At 47.1% G+C, this 19274-nt stretch overlaps 2 protein-coding genes across 8 annotated transcripts in view; one reads left to right on the top strand and one right to left on the bottom strand.

The window, feature by feature from the left end:
- Positions 1-6324, top strand: part of DENND10 (DENN domain containing 10) — a 26726-nt gene extending 20402 nt beyond the window's left edge. Inside the window, exon 11 of the transcript XR_010838809.1 lies at positions 2868-6324. The gene's annotated coding sequence lies outside the window, so the exon portion shown is untranslated. The remainder of the gene's footprint in view (positions 1-2867) is intronic.
- Positions 1-19274, bottom strand: part of SFXN4 (sideroflexin 4) — a 24610-nt gene extending 5336 nt beyond the window's left edge. For 3 of the 7 annotated variants that reach the window (XR_010838814.1, XM_059052496.2, XM_067024544.1), the window contains exons 1-14: positions 19048-19274; positions 17620-17685; positions 15456-15530; positions 14517-14543; positions 14379-14433; positions 13788-13813; positions 12828-12881; positions 12687-12743; positions 12489-12554; positions 11737-11815; positions 10637-10752; positions 3584-3669; positions 1701-1818; positions 688-767 (exon numbers count right to left, since the gene is read on the bottom strand). Coding sequence is in view for 4 of the 7 variants with exons in the window: in XM_059052496.2 (XP_058908479.1) it covers positions 690-767; positions 1701-1818; positions 3584-3669; positions 10637-10752; positions 11737-11815; positions 12489-12554; positions 12687-12743; positions 12828-12881; positions 13788-13813; positions 14379-14433; positions 14517-14543; positions 15456-15530; positions 17620-17685; positions 19048-19086 (942 nt within the window). In the remaining 3 variants the exon portion in view is untranslated. Of the gene's footprint in view, positions 1-687; positions 768-1700; positions 1819-3583; positions 3670-10636; positions 10753-11736; positions 11816-12488; positions 12555-12686; positions 12744-12827; positions 12882-13565; positions 13814-14378; positions 14434-14516; positions 14544-15455; positions 15531-17619; positions 17878-19047 lie in introns of those variants that run through there. The other 4 variants (XM_067024542.1, XM_067024543.1, XR_010838815.1 and 1 more) reach the window with 3 other exon arrangements.

The following is a 19274-nucleotide window of genomic DNA, read 5'->3' as shown; positions in this document are numbered from 1 at the left end:
GAAACAGGAGGGGTCGGGCTCAATCAAGCCCAGGGCACAGCTGACTTTGCACGGAGGAGGGGAGGCCGGGCGTGTGTGGAGGGAGGTCAGCAGGTTTGGTGCCAGGAGGCCAATAGCCTTGGCTTTCACAGTGGAGGAGGAGACAGGGTCACCTGCCAGTGAGGAGAAAGGAGGAGCTGGGCAGCAGCTGGCAAAGATTTTAAGCAGCTGTCCAACAGGAGTAAGCTGGGAAGGGAAACAGGATTGCTTTGGGGGTTGGAGGCCTTCACTGGCTCCCCACATATACACCTCGAGATGGGCCATCAGTTTAATGCCTGTGCCTTGGGCACATGGGCATTGGTGGCCCTTTCTCCTTTGTTTTCCAATACTCAACTTTAGAAAAGCTTATTAGTAAGTTCACAGTATCCTTTCACAGGCTGACGAATAGAAAACTGAATCTTCTATCACACAGGCATCCCCTCAGCAACCCCGTGTGGTGGGTTAGACAGGACAGCCCCCGTTTCTCTCTTTCCACCCAAGCTTGCTTAACCCTAGGCACGGTCAGCCTCAAAACAGTCTTGGCATGCGTAACCGGAAGCCACCCTGTTGGCGCAGGGGGTTCCAGGACACTTCTGCCAGGGTTGTCCAAACTGAAACCTTGGAGGAAGGTCTTCACGCAGGTACCAAAGAAATTCACCTAAAACTCACCCCTACACTCCTCTGTTATAGAAGAGTTCTGTTTCTTCCGTTGCAGACTGAATTTCCTTTTCAAGCTCACTGCGCGGTATCTAAAACACAAAGTTAAATTCTTAATATTCACATTAAGATGTTTTCTTGCCTTAGAAGCCAAGTTTAAAAAAAACAACAACACAATTTCAGAAAGCATCTATTTCACATAACCTTTTCAGTGATATCTAATCTATAACAAAAACCCATTAAACGTTCTTATGGAAAATTTCAAATATAAACAAATGCTGTGGCCCATGTAATGTCCAAGGAGGTGCCCTGGGCAGGGGCCTGGCAGAATCCCTCTTAGCCTTGGGCTCTCTCTGCAAACCACCCTAGCCAGGACAGGACCACCATTCAGCTACGCCATGCCCACCTTGGACCAACAAGGTATTTTAAAAGTCCAGCAAATGCCAAGACTTGCTTGGTGGGGTTTGGGGACAGGGGATGACAGCAACAAGCATTTGAAATGTTCAGTCAAGAAATGCTAGAGGGCTTCCCTGGTGGCGCAGCGGTTGAGAGTCCGCCTGCGGATGCAGGGGACACGGGTTCGTGCCCCGGTCCGGGAAGATCCCACATGCCACGGAGCGGCTGGGCCCGTGAGCCATGGCCGCTGAGCCTGTGCGTCCGGAGCCTGTGCTCCGCAACGGGAGAGGCAACGGCAGTGAGAGGCCCGCGCTCCGCAAAAACAAGAAACAAAAAACACAAAACCAAGAAAAAAAGATATATATATATATATATATATATATATATATATATATTTATCTCTCAAAGGTTTTTTAATGTCCCAGAAAAATGCTTCAGATATACAGTTAAAAACAGAATCCAAAACTGTACAAGTGACCTGGGAGATGGGATTATGCATAAATAATGTTACTTTGTTTTATACTTTTGTAAATTATGCAGATTTTTTCGGAGAATAATTTATTTCACTCTGATAACGAGGGGAAGAAAGAGATATATATTCTTAGAGGAAGTCAAAGGGGGACACTTACCCGTCCAATCTGTGGGAAGACACTAAAAGAAACTGGCACCATCAGTCCCATGACAAGGATAGTACAAGAAAGCTTTAGGGTCCACAGTGACCACGGACACCGCAGGAAAAACTGGGTCCTGTAAGAGACAAGGTACCAGGACTTTTTTGGAGGCCGGCCCTCTGCTCGAATGGTGTCCAATTGTCTTGCCAGCAGCTGCAGGCCCGGACTTGGTTCCCACTCGCCCCACAAACAGGCAATACTAGCAGCTGCACCCACAGAGCGCTCACTACACGTCAGGCCCGGGTCAAGCACTTCACACCCATTTGCTCATTAGATCCTCCCGTGACCCTGTGAGGTTTGTGTTATCATCACGCCCTTCACACGAACAAGAGGCTGCAGCCACAGACCGTGTAAGTCCCTTGTCAAAAATCTCCAAATTCTTAAAAGTGAGAGGTCAGATTCTAGAGCCTGTGCTCTCCCCTGGGCTACACTGTGCCACAGATGTGACATTCTGACCATGACCTTTGAGAGTGTGGGAAGAAGGTGCAAGAAGCCCAGCCTGGGAGTCAAAGACCTGGGGTCCTGGGGTCCGGCTGGGGCTCGGCCACTGACAGACTGTGTGCTCCTGGGCAAGTCACTTTCCCCTTCTGAGCCTTGAGTTTTTTTCAGATGCAAAATGAAAGGGTTGAGTCGGAAAAGCCACGGTGGTCACTCTAGCTTAGACACCATCACGGCTGTGGGATGACATGAGGTCCTTCCAGGCCCCCAAGGCCCACTGGGAAATGAGGACCATCTCTCCTCACCAGGCAGCGGGTGCCACTGGGCAGGCCTTGGGGGACGAACCGCAGGACCCCAGCTTTTCCAGAAGCCCCCACTCTGAGGCCAGCCCGAGAGGTTCAGGAAGACCCCGACCCAACAGAAGTCCCCACACCCGCCTAGCTGGATCGACCACGGGAAGTAACAGCTGGCTCTGCCCAGGACACTGCTACTTCCTGAAACGTGCTCCTTGTGTGGTCCTAGCAGGGACTTCCGAGCTCACCACCTGGACAGAGCAGACTGGTTCAGCACCAGGCAGGTGACCCCTCTTGGGCAAAGAGAATCCTTCCTTGGGAGTTTGTGAACTGAGTGGAAGACATTCCCTGCCCCCAAACCCCCAGGGTTTGCTGTGTTTTTCTCTCTCATCAGGACACCGCGAGGATATGAGCTGGGAGGTGGCTGCAGTCACGTCCCTCAACATGAAGAAGCCAGTGTGTGGTGGGAGAGGAGGAAGACAACACCCACGAAGGAGAAGAGAGGAGCGTCCTGCACCAGAGCTTCCGATCAGCTGCCACAGGCAACGTACCCCGACCGTACCCAATATCTAAACCAATGCGTCTCCCTTCTGCCCTAAGCTCCTCACTGCAAGTGGGGCCTCTCATACTGGCTGATCCCAGGCTCTCCTCCTAACAGGCCATGTCTCGCTTCTCAAAAGGGATGGCGGTCTACTGATTCTGGACCGCTTCAGCTAATTTAACACATGCTTGGAATGAAGGGGGAAAAAGAGGCATGGAGCCATATTCACAGCATAACAGAGCTGGGAGAACCCGCAAATCATCCACACTCATCGCTCTGGAAGTGAAGAATCGAGCCTCAGCAGCTGCCGGGACATGCGCAAGGAGCAGACGTCACTGAGGACAGGGCCCGGGCGAGGTTCCAGGTTTGCTGGAATGTGCACATCGGGATTTGCACATCTGCCCTAAATCAATCCTACTGTCTGAACTGTGATGAAGCATGTTTAGAAGGAAGATTCCTGAAGCAACTTATTCCCACCTCTCCAACCACGTTCAGTATTTGACAAGTTTTAGAAAATCTTGATTGTTAAAATGTTTATTCCTACCCAGGGAGAGGAGCGTACCTCTTACCTTTTAAAAAAGTATGAGAAGACTTCAGGGATAAAAGCTGAGGTCCCAAACAGCACAACTCTGGATGTTGCTGTGTCTTTAACGGCCTAGTGGAAATGAAAAGAAAGCAGCTTAGCACGTGGAGTGAGACACTTTCCAGGCACCTTGCGACTCACGGACAGAGGCCGGCAAACGGCAGCTCTCCCCTCCCTCTTAGAAAAACAATGCACGTGCAAAAAGGTGAAGGCAGCGCCTGACGTGCACACGTACAGAGGATGCCTGGGGTTGGTGCCGGAGGAACCGGAGACGGGATTTACCTCCCTGACTCCACAGTGGTCTCCATCAGTCCCCCAAACCACCCCACATAAAATACCAAGCACAAGCAAAGGCAGCTGACAGACAAATCCTTACTTAGAACCACATGGCAGTCCGTTTGACGGAAATGCTGGACTTGCCCCTGAGGACCGCTCCATGTTTTCCTTCCAGTCCAGGACTCTGCCACTGGCCTTCCTCTCCTGAACAGGCCCCCCCCCCCCAGTTATTCCCACCCCTTGCAGTGGAGGAAGGCCGGCTCCGAGTGCACTGGTGTGGCATCACACCCACGTGTAACGTGAATATGTCTTCCTGTACGCACCCATCTTTTGCTCGTGTGATTAACAATGGGCTATAAAATTTTATTTCGCATAAACACGTATGTATATTTCCTACCATGCTGTCATCTTTTCTAGAATATATGTTACTCTCTATATTGAACATGTAAACATATGATCGACTGTATGGGTTATATGCACAAAATCATGTGTACTCAAGAGCAATGTCAGAGACTTTCAAGGGAAATTTTTGACTACAGATGACACTTGCGTGTGAACTTCAGGACCCAAGCCCTGGATAAGACACAGCTCCACACACAGCACCGCTTAGCGCAAGACGGACAGGCACTCTCCCCACCGTTCCCTCCCCTGAACTCTGTTCTGTGCACTCTGTCCTCCCATGACCCCGTGACCCTGGGGCTACAGCCCGCTGTCTGGGCTCCTCTGCTGTACCCAGCACGCCTGTTCTCTGCTTAGGACACTAACACTCAGCTCATCCGATCCTCTATGGGAACGTCCTTCCCCCACGAGGACAGAGGGCACCAAGAAGGGTGGCTTTTAAAATAAACTTTCAGGAATACAAGATAAAGTTGTTCGACTCCAGGAGGAGAAAAGTGGCTGCTGAGCGTTCCGTGTTTCGACGTCAGTGAGGCGAGGCCAGCCTCACTCCATTTGTCTCGTGTGGAAGAGAAGACATTCCAAACCGGACACCGGTCATGAGGAGACACTGCAAGACGCGTGACAGCTTGCAACTGAGTAGCTGACAAGGCCAGGCCAAGGAAAACAGCACGGCCTAGGCTCCTGAAATCTGATCAAAGGTGCCCTATTACAATCAGATATTGCTGGTTACGCAGTTTCTGAAATTTTAGCCAAAGAAAATAAACCTTTCGGTGACAGGGAAGTGATAAAAGAATGCTTACACACGGTCCAAGACACTTTATTCTTAAGAGAAAGATAAACATTTTAAAAGGAGCAGACCATCAAACCTTTCTTTTACCCTAAATTGGCCTTCATGCAAAAAAGGAAGTTTCTCTCGATGAGCTGGGCTAGATAAGTGGGTAGCTAGCAGGGCCCGAGGCTGCCTCCCCGCCCCCAGCCCCTGGAGAAGAGGGATGCTGACTGGTGAGGGTGTGGGTCTCCAGAGCCCAGCCCAGCGCCCAGCAGGGAGGAGGTGCTGAGGAACAACTTGTGAATTAAACATTTACTGTCACTCTTTTCTCCAGCTCTGTGAACAGTTCACAACAATACCCATGCCCAGCACTTAAATTTGAGTTGAAGAGAAATGCAAACATATATCCCACGAAGAGTCGTACATAAATGGTCAGAGCAGCATCACATGTTAATAGCCAAAAACTGGACACAATCCAAACATCTACTGCCTGGGGAGTGGACAAGCAAAACGTGGTACAGCCATACAATGGAACACTGCTCAGCAATAAAAGCCACACACTACTGACGCCTTAAAAGTTGGACGGACCTCAAAAGTCAAAGAATCCAGACACAAAAATACTGTATGATTCACTTGTATGGAACTTCTAGAAAAGGTAAAACTATGACGATAGAAAGCAGATCAGGGGACTTCCCTGGTGGCCCGGTGGTTAAGAATCCGCCTGCCAATGCAGGGGACACAGGTTTGAGCCCTGGTCTGGGAAGATCCCACATGCCGTGGAGCAACTAAGCCCATGTGCCACAACTACTGAGCCTGCGCTCTGGAGCCCGTGAGTCACAACTACTGAGCCTGCACTCTAGAGCCCATGGGCCACAACTACTGAGCCCGTGAGCCACAACTACTGAAGCCCACGTGCCTAGAGACCGTGCTACGCAACAAGAGAAGCCGCCACAATGAGAAGCCCACACACCGCAACGAAGAGTAGCCCCCGCTTGCCACAACTAGAGAAAGCCCGCGTGCAGCAATGAAGACCCAACGCAGCCAAAAATAAATAAATAAATAAATTTTAAAGCAGATCAGTGTTTTCCTGGGGTTGGGGGTGGGAGGGGGAGTGACTGTACATGGGCACATGAAAAATTTTTAGAGTGATGAAAATGTTCTAAAATTGGACTGTGGTGATGGTTGCACAACTGTTTGAATTTACTAAAATTCATGAAACTGTACTCTTACAATGAATTTTATACTATGTAAATTCCTCCTCAATAAAGCTGTTTAAAGATGTCTCTTTAGGGTGATTCTTTTTTTGTTTTGAATTTTATTTTATTTATTTTTTATACAGCAGGTTCTTATTAGTTATCTATTATACATATTAGTGTATACATGTCAATCCCAATCTCCCAATTCATCCCACCACTACCCCACCACCACCACTTTCCCCCCTTGGTGTCCATACGTTTGTGCTCTACATCTGTGTCTCTATTTCTGCCCTGCAAACCAGTTCATCTGTACCATTTTTGTAGATTCCACATATATGCGTTAACATACAACATTTGTTTTTCTTTTTCTGACTTACTCTGTATAACAGTCTCCAAGTCCATCCACGTCTCTACAACTAACCAAATTTTGTTCCTTTTTATGGCTGAGTAATATTCCATTGTATATATGTACCACATCTTCTTTATCCATTCGTCTCTTGATGGGCATTTAGGTTGCTTCCATGTCCTGGCTATTGTAAATAGTGCTGCCATGAACACTGGGGTGCATGTGTCTTTTTGAATTACGGTTTTCTCTGGGTATATGCCCAGTAGTGGGATTGCTGGATCACATGGTAATTTTATTTTTAGTTTTTTAAGGCACCTCCATACTGTTCTCCATAGTGGCTGTATCAATTTACATTCCCACCGACAGTGCAAGAGCGTTCCCTTTTCTCCACACCCTCTCCAGCATTTGTCGTTTGTAGCCTGTAAATGATTTCTAATCTCATGGCATTGTGGCCGGAAAAGATGCTTGATATGATTTCAATTTTCTTAAATTTACCTAGGCTTGATTTGTGACCCAAGATGTGATCTATCCTGGAGAATGTTCCATGTGCACTTGAGAAGAAAGTGTAATCTGCTGTTTTTGGATGGAATGTCCTATAAATATCAATTAAATCTATCTGGTCTGTTGTGTCATTTAAAGCTTGTGTTTCCTCATTAATTTTCTGTCTGAATGATCTGTCCATTGGTGTAACTGAGGTGTTAACGTCCCCCACTATTATTGTGTTACTGTTGATTTCCTCTTTTATAGCTGTTAGCAGTTGCCTTATGTATTGAGGTGCTCCTATGTTGGGTGCATATATAATTGTTATATCTTCTTCTTGGATTGATCCCTTGATCATTATGTAGTGTCCTTCCTTGTCTCTTGTAACATTCTTTATTTTAAAGTTTATATTATCTTACATGAGTCCTGCTACTCCAGCTTTTTTTTGATTTCCACTGGCATGGAATATCTTTATCCATCCCCCCACTTTGAGTCTGTATGTGTCCCTAGGTCTGAAGTGGGTCTCTTGTAGACAGCATATAGATGGGTCTTTTTTTCTGTATCCATTCAGCAAGCCTGTGTCTTTTGGTTGGAGCACTTAATCCATTCACATTGAAGGTAATTATCGATATGTATGTTCCTATTACCATTTTCTTAATTGTTATGGGTTTGTTTTTGTAGGTCCTTTTCTTCTCTTGTGTTTCCCACTTAGAGAATTTCCTTTAGCATTTATTGTAGAGCTGGTTTGGTGGTGCTGAATTCTCTTAGCTTTTGCTTGTCTGTAAAGCTTTTGATTTCTCCATCGAGTCTGAATGAGGTCCTTGCTGGGTAGAGTGATCTTGGTTGTAGGTTCTTCCCTTTCATCACTTTAAGTATATCATGCCACTCTCTTCTGGCTTGTAGAGTTTCTGCTGAGAAATCAGCTGTTAACCTTATGGGAGTTACCCTGTATGTTATGTGTCATTTTTCCCTTGTTGCTTTCAATGATTTTTCTTTGTCTTTAATTTTTGCCAATTTGATTACTATGTGTCTCGGTGTTTCTCCTTGGGTTTTTCCTGCCTGGGACTCTCTGCACTTCCTGGACTTGAGTGGCTATTTCCTTTCCCACGTTAGGGAAGTTTTCAACTGTAATCTCTTCAAATATTTTCTCGGGTCCTTTCTCTCTCTCTTCTCCTTCTGGGACCCCTATCATGCAAATGTTGTTGTGTTTAACGTTGTCCCAGAGGTCTGTCTCTTAAGCTGTCTTCATTTCTTTTCATTCTTTTTTCTTTATTCTCTTCCGCAGCAGTGAATTCCACCATTCTGTCTTCCAGGTCACTTATCCGTTCTTCTGCCTCAGTTATTCTGCTACTGATTCCTTCTAATGTATTTTTCATTTCAGTTATTGTATTGTTCATCTCTGTTTGTTCTTTAATTCTTCTAGGTCTTTGTTAAACATTTCTTGCATCTTCTCGATCTTTGCCTCCATTCTTTTTCTGAGGTCCTGGCTCATCTTCACTATCATTATTCTGAATTCGTTTTCTGGAAGGCTGCCTATGTCCACTTCATTTAGTTGTTTTTCTGGGGTTTTATCTTGCTCCTTCATCTGGTACCAAGTCCTCTGCCTTTTCGTTTTGTCTGTCTTTCTGTGAATGTGGTTTTCCTTCCACAGGCTGCAGAACTGTAGTTCTTCTTGCTTCTGCTGTCTGCCCTCTGGTGGACCCTTTAGGGTGGATTCTTAAACACAGAACCTTCATTTCCAAAACAAGGTATTTTATTTCTGGCAGCAATTTCTCTCCTGTTACTTGCAATTATGATGTCCCTGTTGTAATTCGTTTAGAAAGGCAGCCGCTATTTCCAGACCTGCTATTAGATGGGCTGGTGGGAATACTGTAGCACGTATCCAGTGGTTTACAATTCAGCTTTGTAAATCGGTGACAGGATTTAGAGTAACATGTTTCATAAGCCAAATAATGATGTATTTACCGATCGACTGAGAGGCCATCTTATCTGACCGCCTCTCCCACCAGCATTCTGGGTGGAAGGAGGTCCAGCTGGCTCAGGGAGCCCCCTTGAATGCAGACACTGTGAGAGGCCCAGCTACTCTCTTTGCTTTGTGAGCAGCTGCCTCATGTTACAGTTCTTTAGCTAAAGTCACTTCACAGAGATCAAAAAAGATCTCACTTCCTGAAAGACATATTTTTTTTAAAGTCTATACCCAAAATGAAACCATAGACTACTGCAGGTTCTTTGAGCTGAATGCAGACAGAAGCTACTGTGTTGGATTGAGCAAAAGAATAAACTATTTAACAATAAGAAGCCTTAGAAATGGAGGCCTTTTAGAGGAGTTTTAGGTCAGAGCATTGGATTTCCTCAGGCCATTCTTGACAGCAGACTGGTCCTTAAAGATGAAGACTCTAAGAAAATTCACTGGGAGTGGACACGGAAGGCTTCTCTTAAACCCAGAGACAGTGTCCACTGACTTCCCCGAGTACAGAGCAGGCTGGGAGGGCAGATGCTGAGCTTGGAGGACAAGATCTCACCTTCAGACAGGGGCCAAATGTTTGGCGGACGTCCATCTGTGACCCATCTCAGGGGTCAGTTTGGCTGGGATGTAGTTCCCAGGTATTTAATCAAACACAAGCGAGGTGTTGCTGTGCGGGTGTTTTGTAGATGTGATTAACATCTACAATCAGTTGAATTTAAGTAAAGGAGATTGATTACCCCCCATAGTGTGGATGGACCTCATCCAATCAGTTGGAAAGCCTTCAGAGCAAAATCTGCGGTTTCCCAAAGAAGAAATTCTGCCTTAAGACCACAGCATCAGCTCCTGACTTTCCAGCTTTCAGGACTGCCCTACACATTCCCAGTGCAAAAACTGCACAAGCCAATTATTTAAAATAAATATTTTACTATATATATAGATAGATGATAGATAGATAGGCAGATATCCTATTGGTTCTGTTTCTCTGGAGAACCCAGACTAATGCATCACCTTTTAAACATCAGGGTGGGGCTTCCCTGGTGGCACAGTGATTAAGAATCCGCCTGCCAATGCAGGGGACACGGGTTTGAGCCCTGGTCCGGGAAGATCCCACATGCCGCGGAGCAACTAAGCCTGTATGCCACAACTACTGAGCCTGAGCTCTAGAGCCCGCGAGCCACAACTACTGAGCCCTCGTGCCACAGCTACTGAAGCCCACGCACCTAGAGCCCCCGCTCCACAACAAGAGAAGCCACCATGATGAGAAGCCTGTGCACCACAGAGAAGAGTAGCCCCTGCTCGCCGCAACTAGACAAAGCCCGTGCGCAGCAACGAAGACCCAACACAGCCAAAAATAAAAAATAAATAAAATAAATAAATTTATAAAAAGAAAAAGATCTTACTGCAGAGAACAGGTTTAAAATTTTTTTAAATTTAAGAAATAAACATCAGGGTACGAAATGTAAACTCTATCTCTCAGCATTATAAGAAAAGACAGATAAGAAAAGGTTGAAGGGAGACATGAATTTGTTACCAGCTCTCAAACAGGCAATTCAATTCTTTGCCCAAAAGGCAAGCAGCTTACAGCCCCATCTCGTGCGTCCCCCTACCTTTGTCCCAGCTTTTCTGGAATAGCCTATGACACTGCCTTCCTTGTCCATGACCTCAATCCCTCGCAGGGGCTCCAAACTTCTCGATGCAACCACATTCATTCCACTGAGTTGGGCTGTGGATGTTAAGAAGAAAACACACAACAGAGAGGTAAGTGTCGGTCCGATAATGCAACAACTTTTCGAGTGTCACGCCTGTTTCTTTGATGGCTGCACTTCCTGATCCTTGGGTGGTACTGGGCCAACCAAGCTCTCCTCTGGGCTGTGGGGTAGGGTCAGAACTGCTGGGCTCTCATTCTTGGATCCTGACCAGAAACTAGCACCAGGTTCTGACACCCCTGACAGGATTCCCTGAGAAACCCTGGGGTCCTTGAAATACGCCTACCTGCTTTGCTGAAGCTGCTTTTTTTTTTTTTTTAATGTTTCTGTGGCCACGCCACGTGGAAGGTGGGATCTTAGTTCCCTGACCAGGGATCGAACCTGTGCCTGCTGCAGTGGAAGCACAGTCTTAACCACTGGACCGCTGGGGAAGTCCCTACTGAAGCTGGTTTGACCAAGTTTCTGTAACGTAATTTTCCAAAGTTTACCACTGACATAACTCTGCTAACTCTTCAAGCTGCTGTGATTCCCAAACCCAAATGTGGAGCATGAACTAGTGAACTTGCAGGCTGGCAAACTTAAAACAGTTGGTTAATATCTCTGTCACTCCCTTGGAGTCAGACCACTGGGTTGGAATCCCCTAGACCACCCCTTTCTCCCTGTGAAACCCCAGAAAAGTTCCCTAACCTCCCCTTGACTCAGTCTCCTCATCTGTAAATGGGAATAATAATACTACCTACCCCTAAGTTGTTGTCAAGATTAAATGAAATAATACATGGACAGGGCTTGTACAGTGTCTTTCAAATGTAATTTGTGTTTCCAGGTTTGTGTTCACCCTTGGACAACTAAAGGGGTATCTACAGAGAAAGTGTCACCTCTCAAACCGAAGACCTAATTTGGGCCTGGGGGAACCGGTAAGATGCAAACAGTGGCCCTCATCAGCCACAGTGTGGCCCAGGGACTTGGGTGTCCCTGAAGATGGAGGGAGGCTCCCCGCTTACCGAGAATGACGACAGGAATGACGTTTCTGCTCAAAATGCTATTCAGGGAAAATCTTACTTGGAGCAAACGAGGGAATAACTAGAAAATAAGAGAGAAAAATCATTACTGCATGGGACCAGCAGAGAGCTAGTGTCAACTTACTTCCTGTTACAGGTCAGACCCCTGCAAGTGCTCTCCGTGTATTTCTTGTTTTAATCCCTGCAACACTGACGTGTTCTCCCTGATCATCAGAGGAACTCTTGGAGACTTAAGGGAGGCTACAGAACTTGTCCAGAGTCACTAAGCCATTAAGAATTTGAGCCAAGATGTGTACCCAGGCTTACTGGACTCTGAAATCCACATTTTCTCCTATTAGTGTCCTGACATCTAAAGCAATACATAATTTGTGTAACATGTTTATAAACATGAAAAAAATTTTTTTTTTTTTTTTTTTTTTTGGCCGTGCCACGCTGCATGTGGGATCTTAGTTTCCTGACCAGGAATCGAACCCACAGCTCCTGCAGTGGAAGCGCAGAGTCTTAACCACTGGACCGCCAGGGAAGTCCCCTGAATTAATTTGTTTTTAAAGATAACAGTACTGAGCCCATGCCTAGAAACTTGGAAAATAATCACACAATTTTGGGGTGATAGGATTACAGATGACTTTTATTTTCTTCTTTATGTCTTAACCACACTTTCTAAATTGAGTTAGAATGTAAAATTTTGATTCTGAGGAATAAAAAAGATTCGACAGATTTTTTTAAATACATACTCCAAAAAAGGTGGAAGAAGCAATCACTCCTGCTCCTAGTAATATACTCTCATGGGGGCGACGATCCTAGGGAAAAACAAAAGTTCATATTTAGCAAACACCAGAGTTTTACCCGGGAAAGGTAATTAAAACAAACACACAAAATCACCAAAAGAAACAATATGAAATTGCATACCCTCTGGGCCTCATAATACTCACATAACTTGCATTTCCATTGACAATGTTGAAGACTGTACTGTAGGTGTAGAAGGAAACCTGCAGGAAGACAGAGGCTAACATGTCACATTTTGGCTTCAAGAACAAAAAATTCAATAATTATGAAATAGAAAGAGTTGCTACCTGAGGTAAAATCATGGACTTTAGACTTTTTACTGGCAGCATGCACAGAAATACCTGTAAAGAAAATAAAGCAGATACAGACTACTATGTATATTATCAAATAAACAGATAAACAACAAGGACCTACTGTGTAGCACAGGGAACTAGATTCAATGTCCTGTAATAACCTACAATGGAAAAGAATCTGAAAAAGAGTAGATATATATGTATAACTGAATCACTTTGCTGTAAACCTGAAACATTGTAAATCAATTATACTCCAATTCAAAAAGTAAATAAAAAAGAAACTAAAGCAGAGTTGTGAGTGTCTGGGGGGAGGGAGGGCTTGTGGAGCAAAGAACTTCCCCAGGGAGGTGCAGACCTGAGACCGCAGGAGCAGGGAAAGCAGAGGAAGGTGCAATGCAGTGGGCCAGTGGGCAGGGGACAGGTGATGCTGGACGGGCACTCACGGGCACTGAGAGCCCCTGGGTGCCCCACAGTGTTCCCCACCTCCAGGCAACGGAGCAGAGCAGCTAAGAAGCAGCACTTGTAGGGGCAGAGGGGTGCTGTCACTTGGTGAGAGCACCTCATGAGAGCCAAGGTGGACGGCCTCGCTGGGGGCGATTCCGGTTTCCAGGGGAGGGCTTGCGGAGAGAAGGTGACAGCCAGTGACACGGGCTTGTGCCAGGGAACACGTCTTAACTCATCAATCTACTCCACAGCGCTCTGCACACGCTAGGGGTTCAAAGAAAGGATTACCTTATGACACCGTGGACCCTCAAGAGGCCCTGGTGCCCGGGCAGGATACGTGGGAGCGGGGTGGGGAGTGGACAAGGGTCGGAGGTGCAGGGTCCTAACCATCTGTCAGGCAGTCACGGGACAGAGGTCCAGAGCTGGAGGACACCAGCCACTGAGCTTAGGAGCTGGGGGGACATCTTCCTAAGCCCCCAGCTTCGGAGCGCTGAGCAGCAGCTTACTTACCGTGGGCGCCGTGAGAGGCAGCAGCGCTGGCAAAAAAAGACAACGGGGTCAGTGACACCAGAGCGGGTGGAAAACGACCCGCGCAAGAACCTCTTCTCAGGCCGAATGAAGGCATGGACGTCAAAGGGTATTTTCTTACACACGCTTTTTTGTTCCTAATAAAAATGATAGCTGTGCACGTGGCAGAACTTTAAATCAGCACAGCAGAGTTAGATCTGCCCAGGTTCCTGCTCACTGGAGGTAAGCAGTCACGTGTCCCAAGTCCTTGTTCACCCTTCCACGTGAACCCAATACATCTGTGACACTGTGACTTACAATAAGGCATGTATACTTGCTCTTCCTCCCTGTTCCTGGCGCACAGCCTAAAACCCTTGAAATTTCCTAAGTGAGAAGGGCGATAAAGGTGAAAGGAGTGTCTCTTATTCTTCATAACAAGCCCCTTTCAACCACACCTGCGATAACGTCAATGCAGTGACCTTGGGAAAGCACCTAAGGAAGGGGGCTGGTTGCCAGGGGAACCAAACACTTGGCTAGAGGGAGGCAAGGCTTTCTAAAGGTTACAAACCACTCTGAAAACTAGAATCAACTCACCTGCAGGTCGAAAAGGACCAGGGATCAGCTTGCTATTGTCAGGATGCACTGTTGACTTCAGAAGGGTAAACACAAAGGTGAGTCTGATGTTTGGTTTTGTTATCTTAGGCTAAAAATTAGGACGGGGCTGAAACTTACGAGGCTTCTCTTCCAAGCTTCTTGTACCTAAAAAAAGAAAAACCAAGCAACAGCTTTTAAAGGTGGCTTAGCAGCCAGAATATCTCCTCTACAGTCTCACTGCTGGTGCCACCTTTGCTCCACCTTTCAGAGACTGGAGGGCAAGCTGTTCTCTAACACACGGACTGAACAAATCAAAACAAGTGAATCAAATGAACCAAACGAATGAACTGACAGGAAGCAAAGAGAAGATCCACATGAAAATGACCAAGACATTTAAAAAGCCCCAACTCTCTAACCCAGGAGAGGCCAACACCTAACTCATCCCTCGGGCGAGTCCCTGAATGCAGCCAGCCTCCCCTGGCTCAGAGCAGAGTCGACTGCGTGCAGACCACGCCATTAGCCACGCCACTTGTAACAGAGCCAGGCTGTGAGCTCAGAGGCCCCAACAAGTTCTCAGAAAAACCAAGTTAAATGTGTGAGCTCTCCGCAGGTTGCCTCGAGGGACTGATGTCTGTGGCCTCCGGAAAGCCCCGGAAAGCCCCGTACACTGCAAGGTAGATAACAAACACTTGGTTTGAGTCTCTGGGCTGGACTGTAACCTCGCAGCCTCTAGTAGGAAGTAGCTTCTGACTCTGGAGGCCTGCCAGAATTCTGGAATTTGCCATGGGGCTCCAGGAATCAGCTACAGAGAATCCTCACAACAGATATTGCAACTGCAAATATCTGTAGCACGGGAGGAACCCTATGCCTTTTCTTCTTAATACCAGTTCCTAACACTAGTAACTAATATTAATCTGGTTTACGAGAAGGAATCCCACCTACATTTAAAAAGCTAACCCAACTGGGCAGTGTTTACAATGGCAAAATCCCACCTGATTTCAGACCATGCAAGTAAAATCACCTAAAGGCAACCCCACTCAGCCTTGAGCCAGGCACACCCGGGAACAAGAGCCATACCCTTTTGTCCTCCGAGTCACTTCTGGATGCATCTTCATGTGTTAACAATAGCTGCCTTGATTTTTCTATTTTTTCCTATAATCAGAGATAAGGAAATCAAGCAATGATCTCAACACTGTTCAGATTTATCCACAGATTTCAGAAGCACATGTTCACTCACACCTGATTTTAATTTTAAAGCAACGTGTAGCTAAGGCTCTGTACCCCCTGAGTTTCCATTAGATAGTCCTGTGTGTCATTCAGATTCAGACCACCCAGCTTTTTTAAAAAAAATTTTTATTTATTTATTTTTTGGCCATACCTCACGGCACATGGGATCTTAGTTCCCCAACCAGGGACTGAACCCGTACCCCCTGCACTGGAAGCTCCTTAACCACTGGACCACCAGGGAAGTCCTCCACCCTGCTTCTTGGACAGCTCCAGCAGCTTACCCCACTGCTGCTGCCACCTGCCCCATCCCCTCCCCCGGTTCCTCTCCGACTGTCACCATTCTCCTGGCTACACAGGTCAGAAATGTGTAAGTCTCTTCTCTCTCTCTCATACCCACATCTAATCAGTTCAGTCTTATTTTCTCTCTTCTTTTTTACTTAATCTGAGAAAAAAAAATTAAACAAGGAAATTTAAAAAATGATTACATACAATCCCCTCACCCAGAATTAACAACTGTGAACATTCGGTTATATTTGTTTCTAATTTTTTCCCCCAAAAGATCCATCACCTCCAGTCTCAATTTCCTCTCCATTCTATCAGAGGTAACCACTATGATGAATTCAAGGTACAAACTTCCAATCCATTGCTTACATCTGTACATACATGAATACATGTATCCATAAAACAAATATGTAGTTTTGGTTTTTTATGTTGTAATTTGCATAAATGCTGTACTATACGCATCTTGCTTTCTTAACAAGCATCATGGATACCATGTTTTTCCATTTAACATCACACATATCATGTTTCCACTTCATATCATAGGTGGATCACCAGATCAACATTTTATTTTTTTTTTTATTTTTATTTTTTTTTTGTGGTACGCGGGCCTCTCACTGTCGTGGCCTCTCCCGTTGCGGAGCACAGGCTCCGGACGCGCAGGCCCAGAGGCCATGGCTCACGGGCCCAGCCGCTCCGCGGCATGTGGGATCTTCCCGGACCAGGGCACGAACCCGTACCCCCTGCATCGGCAGGCGGACTCTCAACCACTGCGCCACCAGGGAAGCCCCAGATCAACATTTTAAACAGCTAATCAGTAATCCACTGCAGGAATATACTACATTATATTTCTCTATTTCCCTACGGATGGGCATTTTTCTTGTTTTTCTCTATTATAAACAAGACTATATGGAACATTTGAGCACAAGGACAGGAGCGTCCCTGTGGATCTGGCCCCGAGGGTCACTGCTGGTGACAGGGTCTCTCCTCCTCTTCATCCCTCAGCCACACCTGGTTCAAACTCTCATCTTTTACTTGGACAGCTGAGCCATCCATCCCCAGAACTGCTCTCAGTCTGGTCCCTTCTGGTTACTCACCACATGGCTAGGTACAAACCCCCCTCATCTGAATGACACACAAGGACCTTCAAGAAGTGCCTGGTTCACCTGAATTAAAATAAAAGCCCCAGAAGGACTTACGTGGCAGTCCAGTGGGTAAGACTCCACGCTTCCACTGCAGGGGACACAGGTTCGATCCCTGGTCAAGGAACCAAGACCCCACATGCTGCGCAGCGCAGCAGAAAAAAAAAAACCAAAAACCCTAGTAACTGGGGGACCTGGCCCCCCTGGCCCCCCTCCCCCATTCTGCTTAGGTCTGCTCTTCCTGACATTTCCTCCCTGGCCCTCCCTTCCTCCCTGCCTTCTCTAAACAACCTTCCCCAATTCCTTGCTATACCTTGCCCTTAGAACCCTAGGTCAAGGTCTGCAACTAGCTTTGCCAGTCTGTCCTCCATTACCAGGGAGGTTTGTTTGGATCTCCTTTGTTACTACCTGTTAAATAGATGTCTGCTTTTATGTACCACCCTTCCAATCCAACAAGCTCATTCGCAAGGAATAAAAACATGATAATATATATGGATTCTGTTATCTCAGCTGCTTTCCAAAGGGACACACAGTCTTCACGTTTCAGAATAAAATGTGAAATTCACTGTCTCTGAAATCAAGAAAATACTTACAACTGAAACAACCAAATTTGTAGGATCCAATAATTCTGTCCACTGAAGAAACCTTTGAATAAAAGACTTAAGAGGGGCAAGAGCACCAGAGAGGTTAATGGCAGCAGAAAAACCAAGATACACGGTAATAATAGCAGTTAACATTATTTTTGAGAACCTAACAGGGCCTTCCTCTTGCAGCATCTCCTGGAATCCTCACAACATCCCCATCTTACAGGTGAGGAAACTGAGGCTTCCAAGGACTCACGAATGGATTCAAGGAAACCCAACCAGGAAATGACCCAATGGCCTGGGCTCTTAACCACTCCAATATCAAAGTGCTCTTGAGGGTCAAAAGCCCAGACTTTGGGGTCAAATGGGCCTATGTTGACACCCCACATATGACCTTGAAGCACTACCGAGAAAGGTCTCAGAATCTGCTTCTTCACCCTCCTGCGGTGGTTATAAGGCATAACTCTAGTCATAAAGAACCAGACACCCGGGTGAAGGCTCAATAAAGGCAGTTCACATATGGAGAAAGCAGGCATGGTTTGCTCCCCAAAGTCCCCCAATTTTGCAGTGGTTTCAGCTTTGAGGCCTGGCTCTGCCGGGACACCTTGAGTACCCTGTCGTTCCTCAACATACCCACCTAAGAGAACCAGGCTAGGCTCTACTTTAGGTAAAGGCTGAAAGAGAACACTCTAGAACTGTGCTGTCCAATTAGCCACATGTGGCCAGGCCAAACTGAGATGTGCTGTATGTGTAAAAACATACACGGGATTTCGAAGACTTCCTACAGAAAAGGAGGTAAAATATCTCATTCATAACTTTCTATATCGACTACATGTTGAAATGTTAATATTTTTATCCGTTGGGCTAAATGCAATACGTTATTAAAATTTAAATTTTAAAAGCCACGTTTTTTTAATGTGGCTACTAGAAAATTTGGAATTACCTATGCGTCTCCCATCCTATTTCTACTAGACAGCGCTGCCCGGCCCCATTCTGAGATGGGGCCCAGGTTACTTTCAGGCCATGGCGGCTTCCCGCAGTCCCGAGTCTCACTGTCCGGTGGCTGAGCCTACAGACTCGGGGAAGCTGGGGCCTCCTGGGAGGACCTGTTCTTCTCCAACCTGATGCTCAGCAACTGCTTAGGCAGCGGAAGGCAACCCCTGAGTGGTGGGGAGTGACTCCTCATTTCGTGCGATCTGCAGGGGGCTACTGTGAGACCCTCGCTAGCGAGGCCTGGGGCAGAGGCCACGCACGGTAACAGCCATGGCCGTCGGCATCCGGCAAGCTTGGGTTTGCTTCGTCCCCTCCCGGGGTCTGAGATGGGAAGGCGGGTGCTGCGACCACGTGGCCTGCCCAAGGTTACCGCGGGCAGCGGCGACTCCACGCCGCGCGGCCCACGCCCTCCCCGTCCCCAGACGCGGCAGGCCCGGGCCGTACTTGGCGTTCGGTGATCCAGAAGCGCACGTTGGGCTCCATGCGGGCTGCGGCGCCGCTGCACCCTTGGGGCCACCCGGCCCCCGCGCTTCTTCCTCCTGCTGCTCCTCTTCCTGAGACCTACGAGCTTCCGGGAAAGGCCGCGGCCTCCTGGCCCGGCGCGAAGGAGGAGCCGGGCGGCGAGCCCCGCCCCGGGCGCGCGCGTCCCCTTTCCCAGCTCCCGGGGCCGC

Source organism: Kogia breviceps, chromosome 2, assembly GCF_026419965.1.
Source record: "Kogia breviceps isolate mKogBre1 chromosome 2, mKogBre1 haplotype 1, whole genome shotgun sequence".
NCBI lineage: Eukaryota > Metazoa > Chordata > Mammalia > Artiodactyla > Physeteridae > Kogia > Kogia breviceps.
Note: the sequence above shows the minus strand (reverse complement) of the source record. Positions and strands in the feature narration are given on the sequence as shown.